The sequence below is a fragment of the Gymnoscopelus braueri genome (assembly GCF_963280865.1).
Source record: "Gymnoscopelus braueri genome assembly, chromosome: 21".
NCBI classification, from domain to species: Eukaryota; Metazoa; Chordata; class Actinopteri; order Myctophiformes; family Myctophidae; genus Gymnoscopelus; species Gymnoscopelus braueri.
Window position 1 is genome coordinate 36582882 of NC_137623.1, and position 22046 is coordinate 36604927.

General features: G+C 41.0%; 1 protein-coding gene across 1 annotated transcript; it reads right to left on the reverse strand.

The window, feature by feature from the left end:
- Positions 1–741: 741 nt before the first annotated feature.
- sh3glb1a (SH3-domain GRB2-like endophilin B1a) lies at positions 742–21429 on the reverse strand. The gene is made up of 9 exons (XM_080418043.1): positions 21234–21429; positions 19052–19193; positions 16492–16620; positions 14832–14965; positions 13254–13346; positions 10150–10239; positions 8775–8875; positions 7688–7922; positions 742–2170 (listed from the first exon to the last, which is right to left on the reverse strand). The coding sequence occupies exons 1-9, from the start codon at positions 21294–21296 to the stop codon at positions 2063–2065; spliced, it is 1095 nt and encodes a 364-aa protein (XP_080274169.1). The 5' UTR covers positions 21297–21429; the 3' UTR covers positions 742–2062.
- Positions 21430–22046: the final 617 nt, after the last annotated feature.

The following is a 22046-nucleotide window of genomic DNA, read 5'->3' on the forward strand; positions in this document are numbered from 1 at the left end:
TGTTTTTGTATGCCTTTTGTTATAGACCTGTATGTGAAAATATAAAATTAAAAAAAACGTGATATTCTAATGTGTCGTCTAGTTTAGGTTAACTTTACTAGACAGACACTCTTTTTATTTTATCAATTCCAGTTCCGATAAAAAAAAGGTCGAATGTTAAGATAAAAATATATTTTTAAGCGTTGACTGAAGTAAATAGTATTTACTATTACTGTGTATATTAGTACTACTAACTGAGATAGAGCCAATGGCAAAACTTGTACTAAAAATACTGGGTGTTTAAAAAAAACCACACAATTGTCCCTGTAGTAATTTTACAGAAATAATTGCCAAGTTTAAGAAATAATGTGTAATTCCATGACAATACAATGGAAAGCAGTAGCAGTTAAAGCTTGTTGTACCCTTTATTCATAGGAGAAATACTGGACCCTTAAATGAAGGATTTTAACGATTTTTTGATTCCATCATTCGTATGACCCACCCGTTCCCCAGCAATTTGGATTTTCTTTCCTATTTGGAACCTAATTTCGATACCCCAACCATATTAATCAGTCAGTGCAATTATGTAGTTCAGTTAAATGACACTATGACAGTTATCCCCTGCCAGTTATATTTAGACATTTTAGTCAATTAAATAAATCAATACCACCACTGATCAGAATAAAAGCACACAATAATATAATATATTGGACATTGTTCTGTTCTGCCCTCTACTGGTTATATTCTGCAAGAACATCCACACACATATTTACTTACTTTAATGTATCATATGGCATATACAGTATTTCTTTACAATAATACGCTATCATATCAGTTACACAAACAACAAAAAGCGGACAGATATGCCATAATATATTTTTTATAAACTCCCAGAATGCAATAACAAATGTTTGTTTCTATGTGGACAGAGCTGAGCTTAGGGAATGAGGGGGATAATAAAGAAATGTTAGTAAGTCAAAACTAAGTCCACCTACGGCCTGTTATTTTCTTCAACGTAAACATTGGGTCAAGAAAAACCAAAGGTGCTCAGCCTATCCCACATGATGAGCCTGTTGCATATTCATGAACAAAATTGGCCACAGCAGGTGTGGTGTCTATTTGAAACTCTCTTTCTCACAGAAAGCACTCTGAAAAGTTCTCAGAATTCTCAGTGAATCCAATAAAACAAAATACCAGGGCTCAGTACGAAGCATGAAAGTTTGAAATGGCTTTAAATCGGAATACTTTCGGCATGGTTGCTAGAAAAGGCGTTTGAACAATCAGTCTCCACCGGCATTGTTGTTAAGACTTATCCCCCAGTGTAGAGACATTTTTATAGGCACCTGGCACGAGTTATTTTTAATTACAATTTAGGACGTCTCCTATTCAAGCTTCTCTCCATAATCCACTGGAATTTACTGCAACACTCTCTTCTGACTTAACGCACTGTCCAGTAACAGGCTGGGAGTGAAAAAGCGGGCACACGTTAACACAATGGAACTATTCACACTAGTTTGATTCATGATGACCCCAAAGTACTCAAGATCAAACGATTATCAATCATAAAATAAGACTTAAAAATAAACAACAACCCAGCATCATGTTCAGTCTCACGCTTAAGTGCTTCTTCTGCAAATATTAAAAAAACTAAACTGAATCATCGGCAGTGAAGAAAAGCGTCACATCAAAAAAGCATTTTAGGTCACCATCTGAGTTACATGTTGTAAACAAAGTAATTATCTTTCAAATGGATTCGATTTAGGACAAATTCTGGCACATGTGGCGGATGGCATGGAGGCAATCAAAAGGCACGGAAGCAGTTTACAAAATGTAATGTACTTGCATACATGACAAGGAAGGCGCCCGTTTCCTGTCCCTTCACTCAAATTCCGTTCATTTCGTATGACGGCAGAGCCGAGAGAATCGCTGCTGGCCTCGGCTCTTTGCCCTGCGCTAAGAGATTAAATATTTTGACTGTTGCACTGAAACCGACTGAACGGGAAGTGAGAAAGAGGCCCCTTCCCTGTAGCTGGATATAAATATGAGATCACGGGCTGGGTGGGACGACTTGGTGGGGCTTCTCTTAGTTAAGCAACTCCAGGTAGGTGATGGGCACTTTGCCTTTCTGGTTGCCCCGCTCGCCCATCAGCCAGTCTGAGTCCATACCAGGAACGCTGCTCACTGTGATCACCTGGAGGGACGCATCAGGGAAATTTAAGTTGTTGACAACTTTCTTTGTCGGTTCTTATTTATCAAAGACAATATCTAGGAAAATACCAATTCAAGTGTAAACCAGCGGTCTTCAACGTTTTTCAGGCCAAGGACCCCTTAGCTGAGAAAGAGATGAAGCAGGGAGGGACCCCCGACACAGTTGTGTTTCATTGACTATCAGTGTAATGTTTTTTTGTTTATTTCAGACATTGTACTTGGTCTGCTCTTTTTCCCTCTACACCAAACCTCTTTGCCGAAAATAGCCAAGCTTGTAGATCTGCTATTTTCGGCTAATGCTACTCTCTGAATAGGGATTCTAAGGTTCAAGTGGTTAATGTAAAAAAGAAAGAAAAAAGTTTATATCACAAAGATTTGTAGTAACTCTGTGGACCCCATAGGGGTCCCAGACACCCTGTTGAAGACCCCTGGCTTAAACCATATACCCAGGAGTCTATACTTGGTTTCCTCCTTTTTTCCCCATTCTACACCAGAACTCTTCACCCAAAATAGCCACTCCATGAGCTCACAATGCATCACAGGGGTTGCAAGATTGTAGAACTGCTCTTTCACAGAATGTTTGCCTAATATGACTTACCCACACGGGGATGTTAGGGTTCATGTGGTTAAGGCCCAGTGTGGTTACAACAATACAGTGTTGAATACGGCTGAGAGGAGAGCCACATGAACACACTAACTGAATAATGGCAAATAAAAGAATGTCGTGCTTGCAGTTTTTCCCCTCCCACAATTGAGTTTCCCTCTCGAATGACAAAAATGAAAGTACCAGTGTTGCCAGATTTTGCAAGAGAAACAAGACGCCAGGTCTATGAAAACGAGCTCAAAAGAAGCGATTAGGCTAAGTTTTACCACTTTCTTTTTACCACATCGGCTATTTGAATATAGCAGATCTACAACCAGTGTTGAAAGCTTGTAGATCTGCCATTAAAAAAATATATTGAACAACACCACAAGGGGGTCCTTGGCACAAAATATTTTCAGATGGGGGTGCGGTACAATTACATATTAATCTGGGGGTCCTTGACATGTGGGAACCACTAGTTTAAACAACATTAGACAGCAAGCCCAAAATAAGCAACTACACTTTAGAAAGCCCCAAAAAATATTTACAAGCGACTTTACAGAAATACAAGCCCATAGTCGCTTATAATAAGCAGACATGGCAACACTGGAAAGTACTGTAGATTTACTTTCACTGAACTATGTTCAGGGTTGGGCGGGTTACTTTTAAAAAGGAATCCCCTACAGTTACAAGTTACTTTCTAAAAAATGTAGTCAGTAACGTAATCCCGATTACTCCATTTAAAAAGTAACTACTAGTTACTTTCAGTTACTTTTGGATTACTTTTAAGCAAAACTCTATTTAATTAGATAATACAAGTTTTACCATTGATAGACAAGAATGTTGAGCCTATGAAATTAAGATAAGGACAACAGAAATATGGTTAAGGTCATTTAATTGTTAAGAATTTGACCTCTCTGAACAGTTACATTACTGTAGAGTCATTGTGTCAACTAATAACAGATCATAAGAAAAGGCATCTTGACCTACAGTAACATTTTGATTGTTTGACAACCAACAACTAGCTCATTTTAAATAACACAACCGTCCCTATGGGATCTAACCTCCATCCATGTGTGGGCAAAGTGGCAAATAAAATCTCTTTACCTTTACAAAAAAATTATAAAACCTAATAAAATGCATAGCCTTTAATAAAAAGACACTAAATGCCTTTAGTTTACAGCCTATATTCCCTAAGGCTATACATAGGCTAGATGAGATCAAGTAAATAGAATAGACCAGGTTAGCATGCTATTATAATATGTTACTCTCTCCCTCCCCCTACAGGCTGGTATTATAATACGTTACTCTTTACATCCCCCTACAGGCTGCTATTATAATATGTTACTCTCTACCTCCCCCTACAGGCTGCTATTATAATATGTTACTCTCTACCTCCCCCTACAGGCTGGTATTATAATATGTTACTCTCTACCTCCCCCTACATGCTGGTATTATAATATGTTACTCTCTACCTCTCCCTACAGGCTGCTATTATAATATGTTACTCTCTCCCTCCCCCTACAGGCTGGTATTATAATACGTTACTCTTTACCTCCCCCTACAGGCTGCTATTATAATATGTTACTCTCTACCTCCCCCTACAGGCTGCTATTATAATATGTTACTCTCTACCTCCCCCTACAGGCTGCTATTATAATATGTTACTCTCTACCTCCCCCTACAGGCTGGTATTATAATATGTTACTCTCTACCTCCCCCTACAGGCTGCTATTATAATATGTTACTCTCTCCCTCCCCCTAAAGGCTGGTATTATAATACGTTACTCTTTACCTCCCCCTACAGGCTGCTATTATAATATGTTACTCTCTACCTCCCCCTACAGGCTGCTATTATAATATGTTACTCTCTACCTCCCCCTACAGGCTGCTATTATAATATGTTACTCTCTACCTCCCCCTACAGGCTGGCATTATAATATGTTACTCTCTACCTCCCCCTACAGGCTGGTATTATAATATGTTACTCTCTACCTCCCCCTACAGGCTGGTAGGGCCTGTAAAAGGCCAATCAAAAAGAAGGCCATCAAATAAAACGATGATTTTTAAGTCCACAGAAATAATTAATTTAACTTGAAGTTTAAGGATGACTTAATTTTAATATAGTACAAGAATAGTGTAACTATCTGTAAAATATAACCCATTTATTTCATAAAATTATGTATTGGGTTATAGCCTATTTGTCTCAATATTTGTCACATTCAGCACTGGACTTCACTGACTGTAGGGGTCACATTAATCACATTAGAATCACAGATTAGAGATTTTATGTATTTCCCCCTATTTTCTGTATTTTTCACTATTTAAAATATAGTATTTCTTAATTCCCCCCCCTCCCCCCCTCTCTCTCTGTCAAAAGTGTTGCTTGGCTTCCGCGCATTATAAACTGGAATATAGGCTTTAAATCTAACCTATCACTGGTTATGTGCAGTGTTTCACTTGATGTTGAATCTCAACCAGAGAACTGGTGTCTACCATTACCATATTGACAGAGGTGCACGCTGTGCGTCCTGACCGTCTCCACGCATCCATTCAGTAGCCTACCATCCCTACTCATGAGGCCTCCTGACTTTTGAGGCCCCAGGCGGTTGCCTAACCTTGCCTACAGTTAAGACCGCTACTGCAGTGCTGCTCACCGTCACTGCGCAGTTCCAGTGGGCAGCCACCAAGAAAGCTTTTTGAAGCAGCCACTAGGAAGCGACACAGCGTAGGCACCCTACGGGTCGTCGCATGCGACATGCATACTGTTATTTCGACTTATTATTATTTTAATGTTTGGTGACGGTGTTATAATAATGTATAACTTGTTTTTAAAATTTATGAGGGGAAGGGGAGAATGTAATCTGCCTGTGACCCTGTAAACATTGACTAGACAGTAAAGACTCATTTATATAGTCTACAAAGAACTCACCCTATAAAATTATATTTATACCCCGTAAACTACTCTTTAAATAAAAAGCCTCATTTTATTTGACAAAAGAGAAGACTGCGCTACCGATTATTTATCCCCAATCCAATGCTCTCCTATGTAGTATCTCCGTCTGCAGTGTTGCCTGGTCTGATTATTATAAGCCACATTGGGCTTATTTTTCTGAAGTTGCTTGTAAATAATGGTAGAACGGTTGTGAGCTTGTAGATCGTCTATTTTCAAATAGCCAACATATATAAATATGCTCATTGTTTAATGGACGACCGATATAGCTTTGAAGTGCTCGTGTGGACTTTTATAGTCGCTTCTTTTGGGCTTGTTTTCATAGACCTGGTTGCTTATTTCTCTCGCAAATTCTGGCAACACCGCCCTGACGCAGCAGCAGCCTCCTGTCTGTGGGGATTTTACACAGAGAGGTGCGCGCTGCGCTCAACTCCAATCCATTGCCGTCTGTGTGGAGTGTGCGCTCTTGCAGGTGGTTGTTTGGTGTTATAATAATGTATAACTTGTTTGTAAAATTAATGAGGGGAAGGGGAGAATGTAATCCTCATGTAACCCCCGTTACAACACCCCCGTTACTGTAATCCAGATTACACATTTTAAAATGTACTCTAAGACGTTACCGTTACGTTTTTTTTTTACTCTGATTACGTAACGGCGTTACATGTAATCCGTTACTTCCCAACCCTGACTATGTTAACCTTGCATCTTTGAGTGACAGCTGAGCAGGCAGAGTTAATAAATGCAGAGTTAAACTTTGTTCTGTTGTAGCCGTGGGTTGCAAATGAATCATTCTGTCCAGAGTGGTGTCGAAGAAGCAGAGCCATCTTAGTGTTTATAATTGGCTGGTATTAGGTCTGGGCAATGAATAGGAAATATATCGAACCCGATATTTAAAACAGGGATTCCCAAACTGTGGTGCGTGCCGTGCACCCCCTGGGGTGCGCAAGCTGCATGATTCTAGGGGGTGCGTGACATTAATAGTGTAATGGTGGTTATAATTGGCGTTATAATTAAAATATTATCAACACATAATTTCTCTGAACTTTGACCTTTCAAACAAATTCCTCAGTTCAGTTCACTTTTTCTTTTCAAACCATGTGAGAAGGTCATATTCTATCACCGGTAAACATTTTACTACACGAAATTGAAGAAATCTCACTTCACTATCACTTAGAACCAATAACCAACTTATAACAGAATGATCGAGAACCAATTATTAAAAAAATATATATACACAGTAGTATATTTCTCTCTTACGAATCGACATCGAAGACATTTTTTAAACTAAATCGATTAGTCTGATTAAGCACTTGTACAATAGCGGACTACAAAAATATTTTGTCGATTGTAGATCTTCACTCTTTTTAAAATAATCGTTCATCGCCCAGCCCAACTGGTTTGTTTTTAAGTTGTCTAAATGGCTAGAGTGAAGAAGGGCCTGGCAATGCACTAATAGCCTACTAATAGGTTTCTCTATGAAGGTTGCTTCGCTACCTCATAATAAAGTTATGCTGCTTGTAGACAAGAGGATGGTAACACATCATTATTAGTCTCATTATTATTACTAGTGCCCACCTGCTGTCAGCGGGTGAAGGACAGACACGGACACAGAAACATACAGATACACATACAAATATGGGATTTATAGACTGACTATGATATGATTATACTTAAAAACAATAAAGTCTGCACATTGGATCATGCTCTAAAGTTTAACAATATATTGGTTCATTTTACACCATCATTGGATGTGACGTTTCGAGCCAATGATGGCACATAAGGAACCAATTTTTTTATTTTATTCTGACCTCTGCCCAGCACCTTGTTTTTAGTGAGTGGATGTCCGTGCTTTATCGTTTGTTTCGTCTGATGAACACAATACTGTGGTAACAGTAACAATACTGTGGTAACAAAAGAACCATGCATGTGTGGGGTTGGACTTCAGAGGCTTGTGTCAGACCCACCTCATCAGCCAGCAGGGAGAGTTCGCTGCTGCCGGCGGCGTCGTAGTCGTAGAGGACGCGGGCCTTGCGGCTGCCACTGGAGCTCCGCAGTTCGCTGAACCCTCCCGACACGGCCGCGCCGCTGCGGCCGGGAGTTGGGCTGGGCAGGGGGGCCGACACAGGAATTGTGGGCACCGAGATGCTGGCCCCGCCAGACACAGACGACTGGTTGTTGTTGGTGAACGAAGATGGAAAGCTGTGGGGGGAAGGGGGGGATGTTATCACCTACTGCATGTTGGGAGATGCCACGTATCTGCGTGGAGTAGCTGGCCGCCTTTTTAGGAGACCGGAAGCAGGTTGGAGTCTATTAATTCCAATGGAAGCGTGAATGTGAACACAGCTTATGAACTATTCTTTAGCTCCATGGTCACTGAACTAAATATTGGACCTGATAGTCACAAGCCACACAATATTCCCACGATTTTCATACTAAAATACCTCATTCACCAATTCAATTCACTCAATTTGTGGTCCATTTCGCCTCTAGTGGCTACAATTGGGATGGCGGGTGACCCCTGACCGCGGCCTATTAACCAGTGATTCTCAAATGGGGGTATAGGTGCACATGTACACAGAGGTATTACATAAGGTATGTGAAAGAAAGTGGGAAATGGATTAATTATATTTTATAATGTATAATATAATATTGTGTTCGTCTAATAGAGTATCACAATCATTGTAACCATTTTAACCATAATTTTATACTTTGGCTATCCAAAAATAGCAGATATTGCTATGAGCTTGTAGTTCTGCTATATTTTTTTAATCGTGAACATTTTGTTCAAATCTTTGAATATATATTTTAAAGCGAACATTGTTAACTCAAATCTTTGCTTTTGGGGGTCGATGGCACAAAATATTTTCAGATGGGTGTCCGCGGCCAAATACATGAAAAGGTTTGAGCGTCACTGATATAGCAACTTCGGTTTTTCAGAAAACTGTTAGGATTCAGAAGACATGGGATTTAGAGGACATTTTTTGAATCGGCCTCAGGTCTTAATGGGTTAAAATCCAGCCAAGAATAAATGTGTGATGTCTGCCCTCTTACCTGCCCAGCTGCTTTTGAAGATCCACCATGTACTGGTAACACTGTGCGTGGTATGTGCTCTGAGCCTCCACAAAGTCATTCAAGCAACGCAGGTGGTGCGCCTGGTCATCCAGAGATGAAAATAAATAGATAATTCAACATAAATTACAGCAAGTACCAGTATGACTTAAGCACTTAAGCCGGGACTATACTTTGTCATACAACGGTCTAGCGTAATTCTGATAAGTGAACATTTAAATGAACTCAAATATACTATCTAAATCCTCTCTCCATGACCATAAGCAGTTGTGGAATGTTTTGTGAGATCTACATATCGTCTTAAGGGCATGGAATGTACTACATGTGCTGACCAGAGTAGCTGTGGCACAGCTGTAGAGTCAAGATCTGACCTGATCTGTTCTCTGTCCAGACCAACCCTTTATTATCAGATGACCCTTGGGTTAAAGGGATGGGCTGGTGGTTGTCTCTGTTATTTCTTGTTTATACTTGTTTCAGGGATGTACTGTTTTTGGGTGTAGTATATAAGCTGTAAGTAGATGTTGTTCTGGGAGTCAGACTGTGTGTCTCATTGTGACATGTACGTTTGGCTCCAAGTATTCGAATACTTTTAAATCTCTCATCCGAGTTGTTGTCTGTCTCATTATTGTGTCCTTATATGTTCTGAGTACTCCAATATAGATGGCCAATGACAAGTTGCTTTTAGATCTGCTATTTTTGCCTGTGTGACACTGGCGTACAACAAAGGATGAATTAAGCATGTGAGAATTTTCGCCTATTATGACATGCACCAAATAGGGAAGCCATGGTTGGTACACACATCCTTACGGATCCATTTGGGCCAAGAGTTATAAGGGTCCGTTCGGTTCCTTTTGTACACTGTCAAGAGTTACAGAGCCATAAGGGTCCATTTGACTCCTAACTATTAATAATTTAACTGGGGATCCTTTGGTACCCCCTCAAGGATTGGACAGGGGGTCTGCTATACGTTGCTCCCAACACTAGAGGGAGCAACCATGATCTGGTACCGCCCAAATTTCTACTACTCTGCCTCCAAAATGTGGAATGCTCTGACACCATCCATTACAAGGATGTGCAACACTGGTTTCTTTCCAAATTGGTCTGAAAAAACATCAGGAGACCACAAGGGGAGGTAAATGTAATTTCCCCATCTCTATTGTACATATAGTGTTTGTATTTGTTAATACATACAAGTATTATTGTGTACATTTGTATGCTATATTGATTAATTGAATACATAGGACCACAACGGAAACAAGTCCCCAGGACTTTTTTGTGATATCCTATTAGCCTTAATGTACCACGTGCCGTTTACATTTCTGACTAATAAAGTATTCAATCAATGAAATAAACGTACGTGGGTGCTGCTCACGCCCTCCAGGAGAAGACGGGTGATCTCAGCCTGCCGGTCAAATTCACTTTGGGTCATCCGAAGCTCCTGCTCTGCCTGAGAACGAAAGACACAGAGAGAGAGAGAGAGACACACACACACACACACACACACACACACACACACACACACACACACACACACACACACACACACACACACACACACACACACACACACACACACACACACACACACACACACACACACACACACACACACAGTGCTGTCTGATAAATCAGGCATTTATAGAGCTAATGCAAAACACACTTCGGAATAAACAAAAACGAACGTTCGCAAAACAGACTCAAATGTTTCAGGTCACAGCACGCAGACTTGTCGACATACACTGTATACATAAAGACAAGAAAAGACAAACATACAGCACAAGGGGTGAAATCTAATCCACAAAACATACTAAGTCAACTCACATTTAATTACAATAAAGTGAGTGTGAAATGATGATGTCAGAGTGCCGGGGCGACACCAGAAACCCAGAATAAAAATGATAGGCCAGAAGTGCCTCAACAAGAGTCCCCTTTAACAGGGATAGGAAAGGAGGGGGTGAGGGACCATCAATGTGTGAGTGGTAAATCAAACGGAATGAATGATTCTGCCACAAGTGGAGCACGGGTTATTTGGGTGGGGGGGGGGGGGGGGGTTCCTTTTCCTCACACAGGATTTTTATATCGGGCCGGCTGGAACAATGGCTTGTTGAGAGCGCCTAAGTGAGGAAAGGTCCGGTAAACATAGGGCCTGATGCTTAGACTAACATGCACAATGCCCTTACTGTCCAGACTATACCGTTTGCATTACACTTGCACACAGTTTGTGTGTGTGTATGTGTGTGTGTTGGGGGGGGGGGGCATATTTGCTCCTCGTGTATTCCACAAGGGGTTGATGTTCCCCCCATGCGTTATACTGTTTTCCAAGAGGCGACCAATAAATACGAGTAGGCAGTTGGAAGTCCTGTTGACGTTGCTAACAGGCGTGTGTGTGCGTGTGTGTGTGTGTGCGCGTGTGTGTGTTCAGTTCAAAGATGGGCCCCGGCATTCCACTCACCTCTGTCACTTCCTCCGCTCACATCTGCTGGGTTGCATTTAAAACAAAACACAGTGACACAGTCGTTAGAGGCACAGCTGCCACGCAGCCACGGCCAAGGCAGCGGATCCTCACACTGTGTGTCTGTGTGTGTGTGTGAGCAACACACCAAGTGCACAGCCTGTCCATACTTCAGAAAACCACATTGGGGTTTTTCACTCCGTTAAAAAAACTCAAAATAAACAAACACACGGACAAAAATACAGTGTTATCCCTCACCGAATTGGAAAAATGCCATGACGTGTAAACGGCCGACGTGTTTTTGCAAACCTGTTGCCCTGTGCTAACCGGAGACTTATGCTGGAATGTGTGGGCCTGTGTGTGGTTTTCTAATCTGCCTCGTGGGTGATGCTGAGCCTTTTTTTTCGCTGAATAAACACCGGAACCTCGAAGGGGAGGCTAGAGGTCCCGCCGAAGCCCTATCCGTCTTCAAAACAGCGACTGTAGAGGTGAACTGGGGTCAGCCGGTCGTTTCACAGCTTCTAACCATGGCACTGGCCTGTTCTCACACCCAAAACATATGTTCTTCCTTAGTGACCGCAAGGAATGCCCCCCAGACATGAAGACAAACTACAGTGCTGTTGTGTGTTTCCGGGACGCCTACATCAAGCATAAAAACAAAGGATCAAGTTAGTCTAAAGAGGATTGTGTAATCGTGTGTTAGGGATCAGTTTTTCCATACTCTGAGGTTTATGGGGATTATTAACATTTTTCCCCCAAAGACAAGATCACCTCATCTTCAGGTCTGTGCGAAACGGGTTGAGAGAGCAAACACTGTAGGAGGCTTGATCGAGGACAATGACTTTGATGAAGTTTACAGGGACATTCTGTCTAACTTTAACCTCAATGGGTGAATCAGTTCCAATCGGTACCTCTAGTGCAGCGATTCTAAACCTTTTTCTTTTCAAGGATCCCTAGTTTGATTTGCATAAGGCCACATATCCCAAACTACACAACACACTGTAGAATCATCTGTGTTAATTTAACTCAGAGTATACAGTAAATGGAACCTAATGGATGTGCCAAGAGTTACAGACCTGTAAGGGTCCATTTGTACACTCTCAATAGTTAAGGGTCCATTTGGTTCCTAACAATTTATATGGGAACCCGCTCAAGGATCTCCCCACCAAGTGTTGTGGTCCTAGTAAAATCCAGCTTCAACTCCACTCTTTAGCAACAAAAGTCACAGATTGCAAAAGTTTGATATCAAGTGTCATCATGTCCCATTAGGTCAATTCAGCCATGTGTGCAGCAGAGTAGACCATGTGACATATCGGTCTGGTGACAGATTGTACAGAGAAACAAATGCCTCTCAGGGATACATCCCACATGGGACTGTGGCAGCGGCTGTGATTTGTTACTAAATATAGCCAAGCAACCAGTGCCTCCAATAAAGACAACATCCAAAGAATGACCACAGAGAAGCAACAACGCAGAACGAAGGGCGGATGAATGCAAGGAAGATGCAGGAAGAGAAGGGGATGGCGAGGAGAGAAAGGCTGGACTCGGACATGCGCTTCAGCCGACGCATCTGAAACGCAAGCCGCTACGTATTTTCCATGTTATCTTGGGTGGCGGGCATACTTTTTAAAGTATTACAAAATGTTCGCCTATAATGATATGACCAAAACAGGGACACCAGGATGAAAGTGATTAACTCTGCCAGTGGGTATAAAAAACAAACCCGTAAGGGATTGCGCTGTGCAGAGAAAAGGGAACTTGAAAACTCCCGTGGCAACCCATGTGACAGTGTTTCAGTCATGAGAGGAAAATGGCCGGTTATGTGTTGTGAAACTTGATGTGGATCAATCATGACCTCTTATGACAGAAGGAGGGATGGTGGGCGAAGCTTTTTATACTCGGAATAAAGGAAGTGGCTCGTTATTTGGAAGAACACAGAATTCACCAACAATGCTCATCAAGCTAAATCGATATGAAATGACGTGTGTGTGTGTGTGTGTTCTACTCACCAAAACACGAGCGTCAGTCATCCTAGCCTTCTTTAGCTTGGTTTTAGCTGCGTCCAGATCCAAGCGCTTGACCTGCAGCAGCTTCCGCTCTTTCTGTATTCCAAGAAAAGAAAAAAAAGAACACGTCAAATTAAGAGTCATATATTGTTCAGAGAATTACAGTATAACACATAACCACTTCAAATTTTAGGGGTTTTCTTAATCAACTTGAGGTAACGATTTTGGCAGATGCAAGACAATGATAACAGTCTTACTCATGGTACCTGGTGTTTGCATGATCTTATCTTGGCAAAGTCACATAAGTATCAAACTTCAAGTGGTGCAAATGCCATGTTGGTCGCTTATTGCTTCATAAGAGTGATAAGCAGCATGAGATGGCAAACAAACTAGCAAATGATTTTTATCTGCTGAGCTAATCAAGTTTCACTATGATTGTCTGACTGAACCATATTTAGGCAAGAGTTGAACACTAGCTGAATAATGTGGCTGTGTCATTGTTGAACAACCACACTTTACTGTTTGTGATATGAAGTGGGGCTCCGACAACATGCAAAAACATACAACATACATACATTTAGCCAACATATATCAAATGTCTTACATTTATTTTCCATTAGAACCCGACAGATATATAGTTTTTTTCCCTGATATTTCAGCCATTATTAGACTTTTTGGACGGCATCATTATCGGCAATTATGCAGCCGATGTTTTCACTTTTAAAAGTTTTTTTTGCGAACATACTTTTTTGTGTGAAAAACAAACAAGGACAGGTTAATTTGTTCAGATTTCTTAGTAACACCCAGCAGGATAGGGAAAACTACATTAATAAATAAAAAACTAACTATATCTAAGCATTGACATTCAATTAGGTATGTGTTGAAAGAAAATGAAGAACTTTTGTTTTAGATAATAGAGACAGGTATTATTCAACACTTTCAAGATCTTTTCAAAGATGTTAAAAAATAGCAGACGTACAAGCTTGCAGGCGCAAAGTGGCGCGCTGTGAGCTTGTAGATCTGCTATTTTTTGTGAAGCACTGTTCAAGGATGGCAGAATGAATGTAAATCATAATCATAAATTATAATGTCCTCCTGCATGAATAAAGCATAGATAAATAACTAAATAAATCTGTGGAGCATAGAGTCAATCTGTACTACTTTGAACTTGTTATAGTAAAACAAAGAAAAAGAAAATGAACCTATTATAGTAAAACTAAGAAAAAGGAAAGAAAACTGAACACCACTGTCACTTTTCTGTTATCAAACATTACTGTAAGCTTTGTGGCCTAGAGAGTGAGACGTGCCAAAAACGTGGTCCTTTACAAGAAAGATTGAAGTGCAAAACTTGTCAGCATGTTCACTTTTTCTGGCATTAGTTGTGCTTGTATAGGTGTGAGAATGAGCCCTTTGGCACTAAAAACAGTCTTTGAGGACCGCTGGTATGTCGTTGAGCTAGACACGATTATCCTGATAATGGAATTTCACCACAATACAATTACCTTGAGTGTTTTCATCAGCTCAAAAGATCTAATTTCATATCCTTCCATCCCCACAGACAGCCATGAGATGGCGACTCACCAGAATAGTTTTGAAGTCGCCTTCGAGGAAGTTCCTGAAAGGTGTCAGGAAGTTAATGGCCGCGCTCTGGATGAGCTCCCGTTCGGCCCCGGCAATCTGCTTCTCCGTCTCTCCACATTTTATCAGGGCGTTTCCTGCAAAGGGCAGAGGTCAGACACACTGGACAACTGGCGACGCCGCACACAGCAACAGAGGAAAGTGTCCCATCCTCAGCTCTGAAGTCTATAGTTAGGACCACTTCACTGATTATTTTTCAACCTGAATCCTACCCGTCTGTGAAAACTTCCCAATTTAGTCGTTTTTAGCCTGTGGCTGCTAACCCCATACAGTTAGTCATGTAGGACGGTGTAGACAACCACGTGTCTCCTCTGATAACCTGATTTAGGTAGTTATAAACCTGACTCAGTTGAGCAATAAATATCACCTTTTCGTTATTTGCGTTTATCCTCTTTTAACCCATAAAAAACAGGAAAGCATCTGTGTCATTTTAGATTTTAGTTTTTTTTTTTAAACTCTTAGGATTTAGAACAGTGGTTCTCCAAAATGGCAGATCTGCAAGCTCACACCGCGTCACTTTGTGCTACGCTGCGAGCTTGTACATCTGCTATTTTTGAACATTTCAAAAAAAATCTTGAGTGTTTGAAAAATGGTGAATAATTGTGGGATTTTTTTTCTTCTGGGGGGTCCCTGCCACAAAACATTTTCAGATGGGGGTCCGCGGCCAAATACATATAATTTTCGCGGTACTTGGCACGAAAACGTTTGAGAACCACTGATTTAGAAGGCATTTGTAGAATGGGCCTCAGGTCTTAATGGATTAAGTTACTATGCGTTACTCCCCTATTTCCCCCTTAGACCACCAAAGGAGACGGAACACAAATGAAGTTGCCAGCCACTTCTTTTCATCTGACAGTGGAGTTTCATCCTCTCTTGCATAAAGACAAGTCTTCTTGAATATACAGTGACTAAAGCATTTGAATGGAAATATAAATAGCAGACTGCTGCACTAACACGCCAATGTGCCATTGCATGTGCCACCTTTTTCTTTTACGTTTTTTCCCCCTTTTTGGTGAGTATTACCATGCCTGGGGAAAATGATAAGGGAAACACTATACAGGGTCCTGTAGAAGCGACATGGTACACTGACATAAACTATACAATGGATGATTGTAATCTCTAGTACAACAAGATGTTTGTGTTGTTGTCCATGAATGGACCACGGTGGCTTGAGGATTCAGTTTCTCCCACAGGGAAGTTAATTCACTTAGTTGAAATGAACTTTTTAGAAAAGGGGAGACTGACTGAACGCGGGTAGATGACCTGTTGAAGTGTACAGTGGTTCTCAAAGTGGATCCCCAGGTATCATTGAGGGCATTCAAGTGGGTCTCCAGCTAAATTAACAGTTTGATTTCACTATTATTTCACCAGCTTTAAATTAGCCCAATGAGAGATTGTATTGACTATTCAGAGCATAGGTTCAAACAGCTGTAGAATAAAGTCTGTATTAAATCTAAACTAATATCAAAAGGGTCACTAAAATCATTTCAAATGGGGGTCCACCCATCATTTTGGGGGGACTTGACATGAACATGTTTGAGAAAAACGGGTCTAGTGGTCCTTTGGGGGTGTGGCTGGAGATAATTCATGTGTAATCACTCACCATAGGCTGTCCCAGGACCAAACTCGTTGCCAGACTCTATCATGGACTGACCCAGCAGCTCGTGGTTGTTCTGTCGCGACGGCGCTTTCTTCTCCAGTTTCTCATAAACAAACTCCTCCAGTCGGACATCTGCAGATTGAAAGACGAAAACTCAATTAGACAGTCACAAGACTGCGATGAGGCTGGGCAATTGACCTGACCTCAAGAGCTGTGCGCCGCATTTAGGTCAACATTCAAGTACAGTAGTCAAGTTCACAGGAGGACATTCCACTGTCCTGACTAGGGTTGGGAATGGGATCCTTAAAGATTTTAACGATTCCGGTTCCTTATAACACATTGACTGCCAGAATTATTTCAGATTTTTTGCAGTTTATTGCCAGAGATTTACTAAGTACTCAGGGGCAGAGATACAGACTTTTTAAGTTTTAAGTTAACAAGGAAGTGGATGGGAGTCTAGATCTTCAAAAAATCATATCTCCTTGGTCTTTGGGTCAAATAAAATAAAAAAAAAGTAAAAAAAAAAAAAATCTACAGCAGACGTGAAGTCCACATACCAGCTCTGACAGTGTGATAAAACGGTTGTGGAAAAGGTTCCAAATGTGATGAAACCGATTCCGGTTCCTCAATGTTGGATCCGGTATCTCCGGTTCCGGATCCCAACCCTAGTCCTGGAGTCCCACCTCCACATGCACTGACCTAGGGCTGTGCGATATGACTTATATGTCAATTAATGAACGGTTATTACAAAGGGACAATAGCAGCTCTACAAGCTTGTATCTGAGCTATTTTTGTACGCCAACATTGTACAACGATCAGGGCCGCTTCTCCCTACACGCACACTACGCAGGCTGCGTGGGGCCCCGCCCCACGCAGGGCCCCTACCCACCGAAAAAAAAAAAAAAAAAAAACGGACCCAATCCGCCCAGAACCGCGAAAAAAACGAACCCAATCCGCCCAGAACCGCAAAAAAAAATCGGAGGACACATGCATGCACGCGCGCGTCCTGTATCATGCTTAGGGCCCCTGTGGAGTCTAAAGCGGCACTGACAACGATGTATAATACAGGGTTAAAGGTAGGGTAAGTGATTTGCTTTGGTTAAAATAAGTGTTAAATAGCTCTATATTCTGATAGTTCTCATTGCTATAGAGTGTTTGTTCAGTATTAGGAGTCTCCTTGTCTCTCCACCTCTTAATTAAACAGAAAATGCATTTTCGTTTCAGTTTCAGTTTCATTTCCAATTTTATCCAACCAGGACAGAGAACTCAATCAGGATACAGATTAAACAAGTGAAATTGGAAGTGATGACACTAAGAAATGAGCAGACAAAATTGGAACTGGAACACTATACAAATTAAGCTTAAAAATGGGTACTTTCTCCTGATTGGCTGAGATTTTGACACCTACCGACAAATGTAGTTTCTGTTTATTAAAGAGCTGGAGCGACAGGGAGACATCTGTTACTGAAAAAACACGCTATAGCAATGATTACTATCAGAATATAGTATTTTAACCTTTTAACAAAATACTTTTTGTTTTAACCAAAAAATATCACTTACCCTACCTTTAAGTGGCGAATCAGAATAATCTATTTAGTCGATTATTTAAAAAAAGTATTATTATTTTGTGTCGATTCGTTGATAAATAAGAAAAAATATTATGAAAACGCTTTTCTATCCGATTAACCTACAAGTGCAAGATTACATCGGTTATTGGTTCTAAATATCGGTTTTGATATATTTTTGGTACACTGACTGTTCGCACATGGCATACACTAATATCGGCTGAATGTCCAGAAATGTATGTAGAGTGTGTGATTATATGCTGCTGCTTGATGTACACGGAACAATGCACATCATGTTTCCAGTTGCAGACTGGTGCCATTTGGGGATAATAGTTGCAAGGAGTTGCATTGGTGTGGACTGGCCTTTACGGGTCTTTTTGGTTACATTTGTACTTACTTTAATGAGTTAATTGTTTTACTGTAATGTTTGATGATGATGTTTTTTTATTATCAAGAAAGTCAGCCCCCCCTGCTCTCAGATGTTTCCAATTTTAGCGGCCAAGAACTGTTTACAGACGGGTTGAAACAAGTATTTAAATCGCTTTTTTAGTCAGCCTGTGGCCAGTCAACCCCCGTCCGCATGCGCTGTACTGCTCCCGTAAAGGGGGAAACATGGCACAGGCTGACTAAAAAAGCTATTTAAACGCTTGTTTCAACTCGTCTGTAAAAATGTCTTGGCCGCTAAAATGTAAAACATCTGAGAGCAGGGGGGCTGACCTTTACTTTTTGGATACGATGTGCGGAAAAAAGGTAAGAATCATGCATCGTGGCCAATTTTCGCCGGTGTCGTCACCTGCCAGCACCCGACGCTGTGGGACCTCATCTCGGAGCTACTGTATATAGCGGAGGGCGAGGTTCCAAATGGGGCTAGCATCCCACCAACTTTGCACGACGGACGGCACAGTTAATCTTACCGGTTAAAAGACCTGTGTGTGTGTGTGTGTGCGTGTGCGTGTGCGTGTGCGTGTGCGTGTGTGTGTGATGAAGGGCGGTCGTACTTGGGTTTGGTTGCAGTACGACCTCAGTCTGCTTCATGATCCTCTCGGTCCACATCTTGGTGCACTCGGCTCTGGCCAGGAGGTTCTCCAGGTGAGCGTCCAACTCTGTCCTCTCAGCCTGGCCAAACTTCTCCTCTGTAAACTGACACACAGAGACGGTCGTGAAGCCCTTGTGTGTACGTACATAGCCTTACACAGCAGGGGTCTTCAACAGGGGGTCCGGACTCAGAGATACTGCATGGGGGCCACCACATTTTTTTCCATTAACCACTTGAACCCTAGCATCCCTATTCTGGGGGGAACATTAGCTGAAAATAGCCGATCTACAAGCTCACAACACGCCTGCGACGCGTTGTGAGCTTGTCGATCGGCTATTTTCGGCGAAGAGGTTTGGTGTGTAGAGGGAAAAAAGAGCAGACCAAGTACTGAAGCAAGGTCAAACTTACAAAGTATTGAGAAACACACATTTAACATGAATCAAATTTACAAGTATGCAGGGGTCCCCCATCTCACTCTTAAGGGGTCCTCCTTCCTTGTCCTGAAAAACATTGAAGACCCCTGCCTTACAGCATAAGTTTTCAGAACTGTAGGCCCCCAATGGAAATAAAGCCCATGGACTTTATTGTGTTTTTATCCTTGATGATGCTACTTGACTGCATGTAGGAAAGCGCTATTGTGCTCTTTTAATGTGATGTCATGTCACCAAATAAAATGTATCAATGAAATCAATCCATTTAATTTCAAGGACCCCCCCATAATTTGGAACCCCCCTCCAGGGACCCTGAAGGGATCCTGCTGTGATAATCAGTGCCTTACAGTAAACACACACATATAAGCCGCTTTTCCAACACAGCTTAAGCACGACACTGCTTTTATGGGAACACATGGATTTCACCTAGATATTATTTATTCAGGCTGACATAATATCATACTAGATTATAGCAGCCAGCTAGCTTTTTTTTAATTGATTGAATACTTCATTAACAGTTCGCAATAAGTACAGTGGTGCGATTGTACAAATGATGCTAAAATGACACAAAAAGCCCTATAAGGGCTTGTTTCCACTCAAGTACGTTGTGAATATGGGACTGATTGACTGATTGACTGATTGATTGATTGATTGATTGCTTGGTTGAAGTTTGCAGAAAAAAACACATGATACAGTTCAAATAATAATAAAAGGTCAACTAAATAGGATTAAAAAAAAAAAACAAGAAAGCCAATGACCTGTAACAGAGTTTTTCAACATTGATATTTTTACTTAAGTAAATAAATGCAGTACTTCCACCACTAGACATCATCAACAACAGTAGCTGACGTTGAGAGGCCTGTTTAGCTGAGGCTGTCACAGCACTAAACATACAAACACGTTGTTTTTAAACACTTCACTGTGTGCGTTTATCTGCCACGTCCAGTTTGACACTCATAGAACTCTAAATACCACACTGGGTGGATGTTTTGGGGTGTTTCCTGTTTACAGTGGGGCTGCTTTGCCAAAGGCAACCAGTGGTTAGCAATGCTAGCTATAGCAGCTATGGCTAACGTCACTCTCCATAGGCTCTGGTCCAGAGCGCTGTGCCAGGCGCTCAACATTCCACTGCCGTGCGAGGTCTCCGTCTTTAGTCAAAAATTAACTAAACTATTTCGCTACTCATCAAAACAAAGGCAGTTTTGTGTTGTTGAAAGACGATTCTCCATGATGGGAACCGTCTCAGCACCCCTCCTTCTCTGTATAATACACTTTTTGGGGCAGAAAATTAAATATGTCCGCCAGACGGAAATTAATGTATTTGCTCCACTGCGCCCTCTACAGATTAATGTCAATGGTAATTTATATTGACCAGATCTGTAGAGGGCGCAGGTGAGTCATTAAAATAATGTCCGCCTGGCGGACATATTTTATTTTCTGCCCCAAAAAGTGTATCATACAGAGAAGATGGGGTACCGAGAGGTTTGCCACCCTGGAGAATAGACTCTCAACAACACAAAACTACCTTCGTTTCGGTGAGTAGCGAAATAGTTTTGTTTAATTTGTACTAAAGTTGAAGACCTCGCACGGTAGTATAATTTTCGGTCTATGAGAATAGCAGAGCGTTAGACTGAACTCGCCAACGCTCTGGACCAGAGCTATGATAGACCACCCATCATCTGCATCTATTAAACGAGAAGATAAACTACTTACTTGTACGGCACGGCTCAGGAACGTGCCAGCGTCTGCTGCTAACCGCTTCACGTTGAAATCCATGGTGTGTGTTGTTAAATAAACTGTTTGTTTTAGATTGATTTTTAGTAGTTTTCCCCGGACTCAGACTTCCATCCCTGTTGAAAATGTCATTGAAGCAACTTTATTTTTTTTTCTCTCTCTGGCCGGAGTTCCTCCTCCACCCAGCTGTTGAACTACAAACAAAGATCAGGGAGAGGAGACAGATTAGCAGTTGGACTACAAGAAAAGATAGTTGAGATGAGAAGCGATCAGCTACTGCACTGTAACCCTCTTTGACTGAAGGAATGTTTGTAATTAAAAATAACATCAAAATAAAATCTGAATTCGTGACTGTATTTCAGTGAAGACCAAACTAAGACACATTCTCTAATTCTCTTGTTTTATGGAAGTCCACAGGTCCAAAAATTAAATAAATAAATAAATACCACAATGAAATAAAATAAATCCACAATGAAAAATACAATGATATAAATAAAAAACACAATTAAATAGATGAAAAAATACAATTATATAATTAAATACATTTATTTATTTAATTGTATTTTTTAATTTATTTAATTGTATTTTTTATTTATATCATTGTATTTTTCATTGTGGATTTATTTTATTTCATTGTGGTATTTATTTATTTCATTGTGGTATTTATTTTATACTCTCTGAGGCCCAAGACAAAAAAAAACTTTGTCAAGGAGTATGTTAAAGAAGGAGAGGTCACAGCGTCTCAGTTCCTCCGCACCGGAGACAGTAACCGTTCCTTCTTACACAGCTGTC

Bases quoted from the DNA above. Each gene is read 5' to 3' on its own strand.
- sh3glb1a (XM_080418043.1), bottom strand. From the start codon at position 21,296: ATGGATTTCAACGTGAAGCGGTTAGCAGCAGACGCTGGCACGTTCCTG. The intron at 14,966-16,491 runs GTGAGTGATTAC...TGCCCTTTGCAG, and splicing joins TGGTCCTGGGACAGCCTATG to GAAACGCCCTGATAAAATGT. The intron at 8,876-10,149 runs GTACGTTTATTT...CTGGATGACCAG, and splicing joins AGGGCGTGAGCAGCACCCAC to GCGCACCACCTGCGTTGCTT.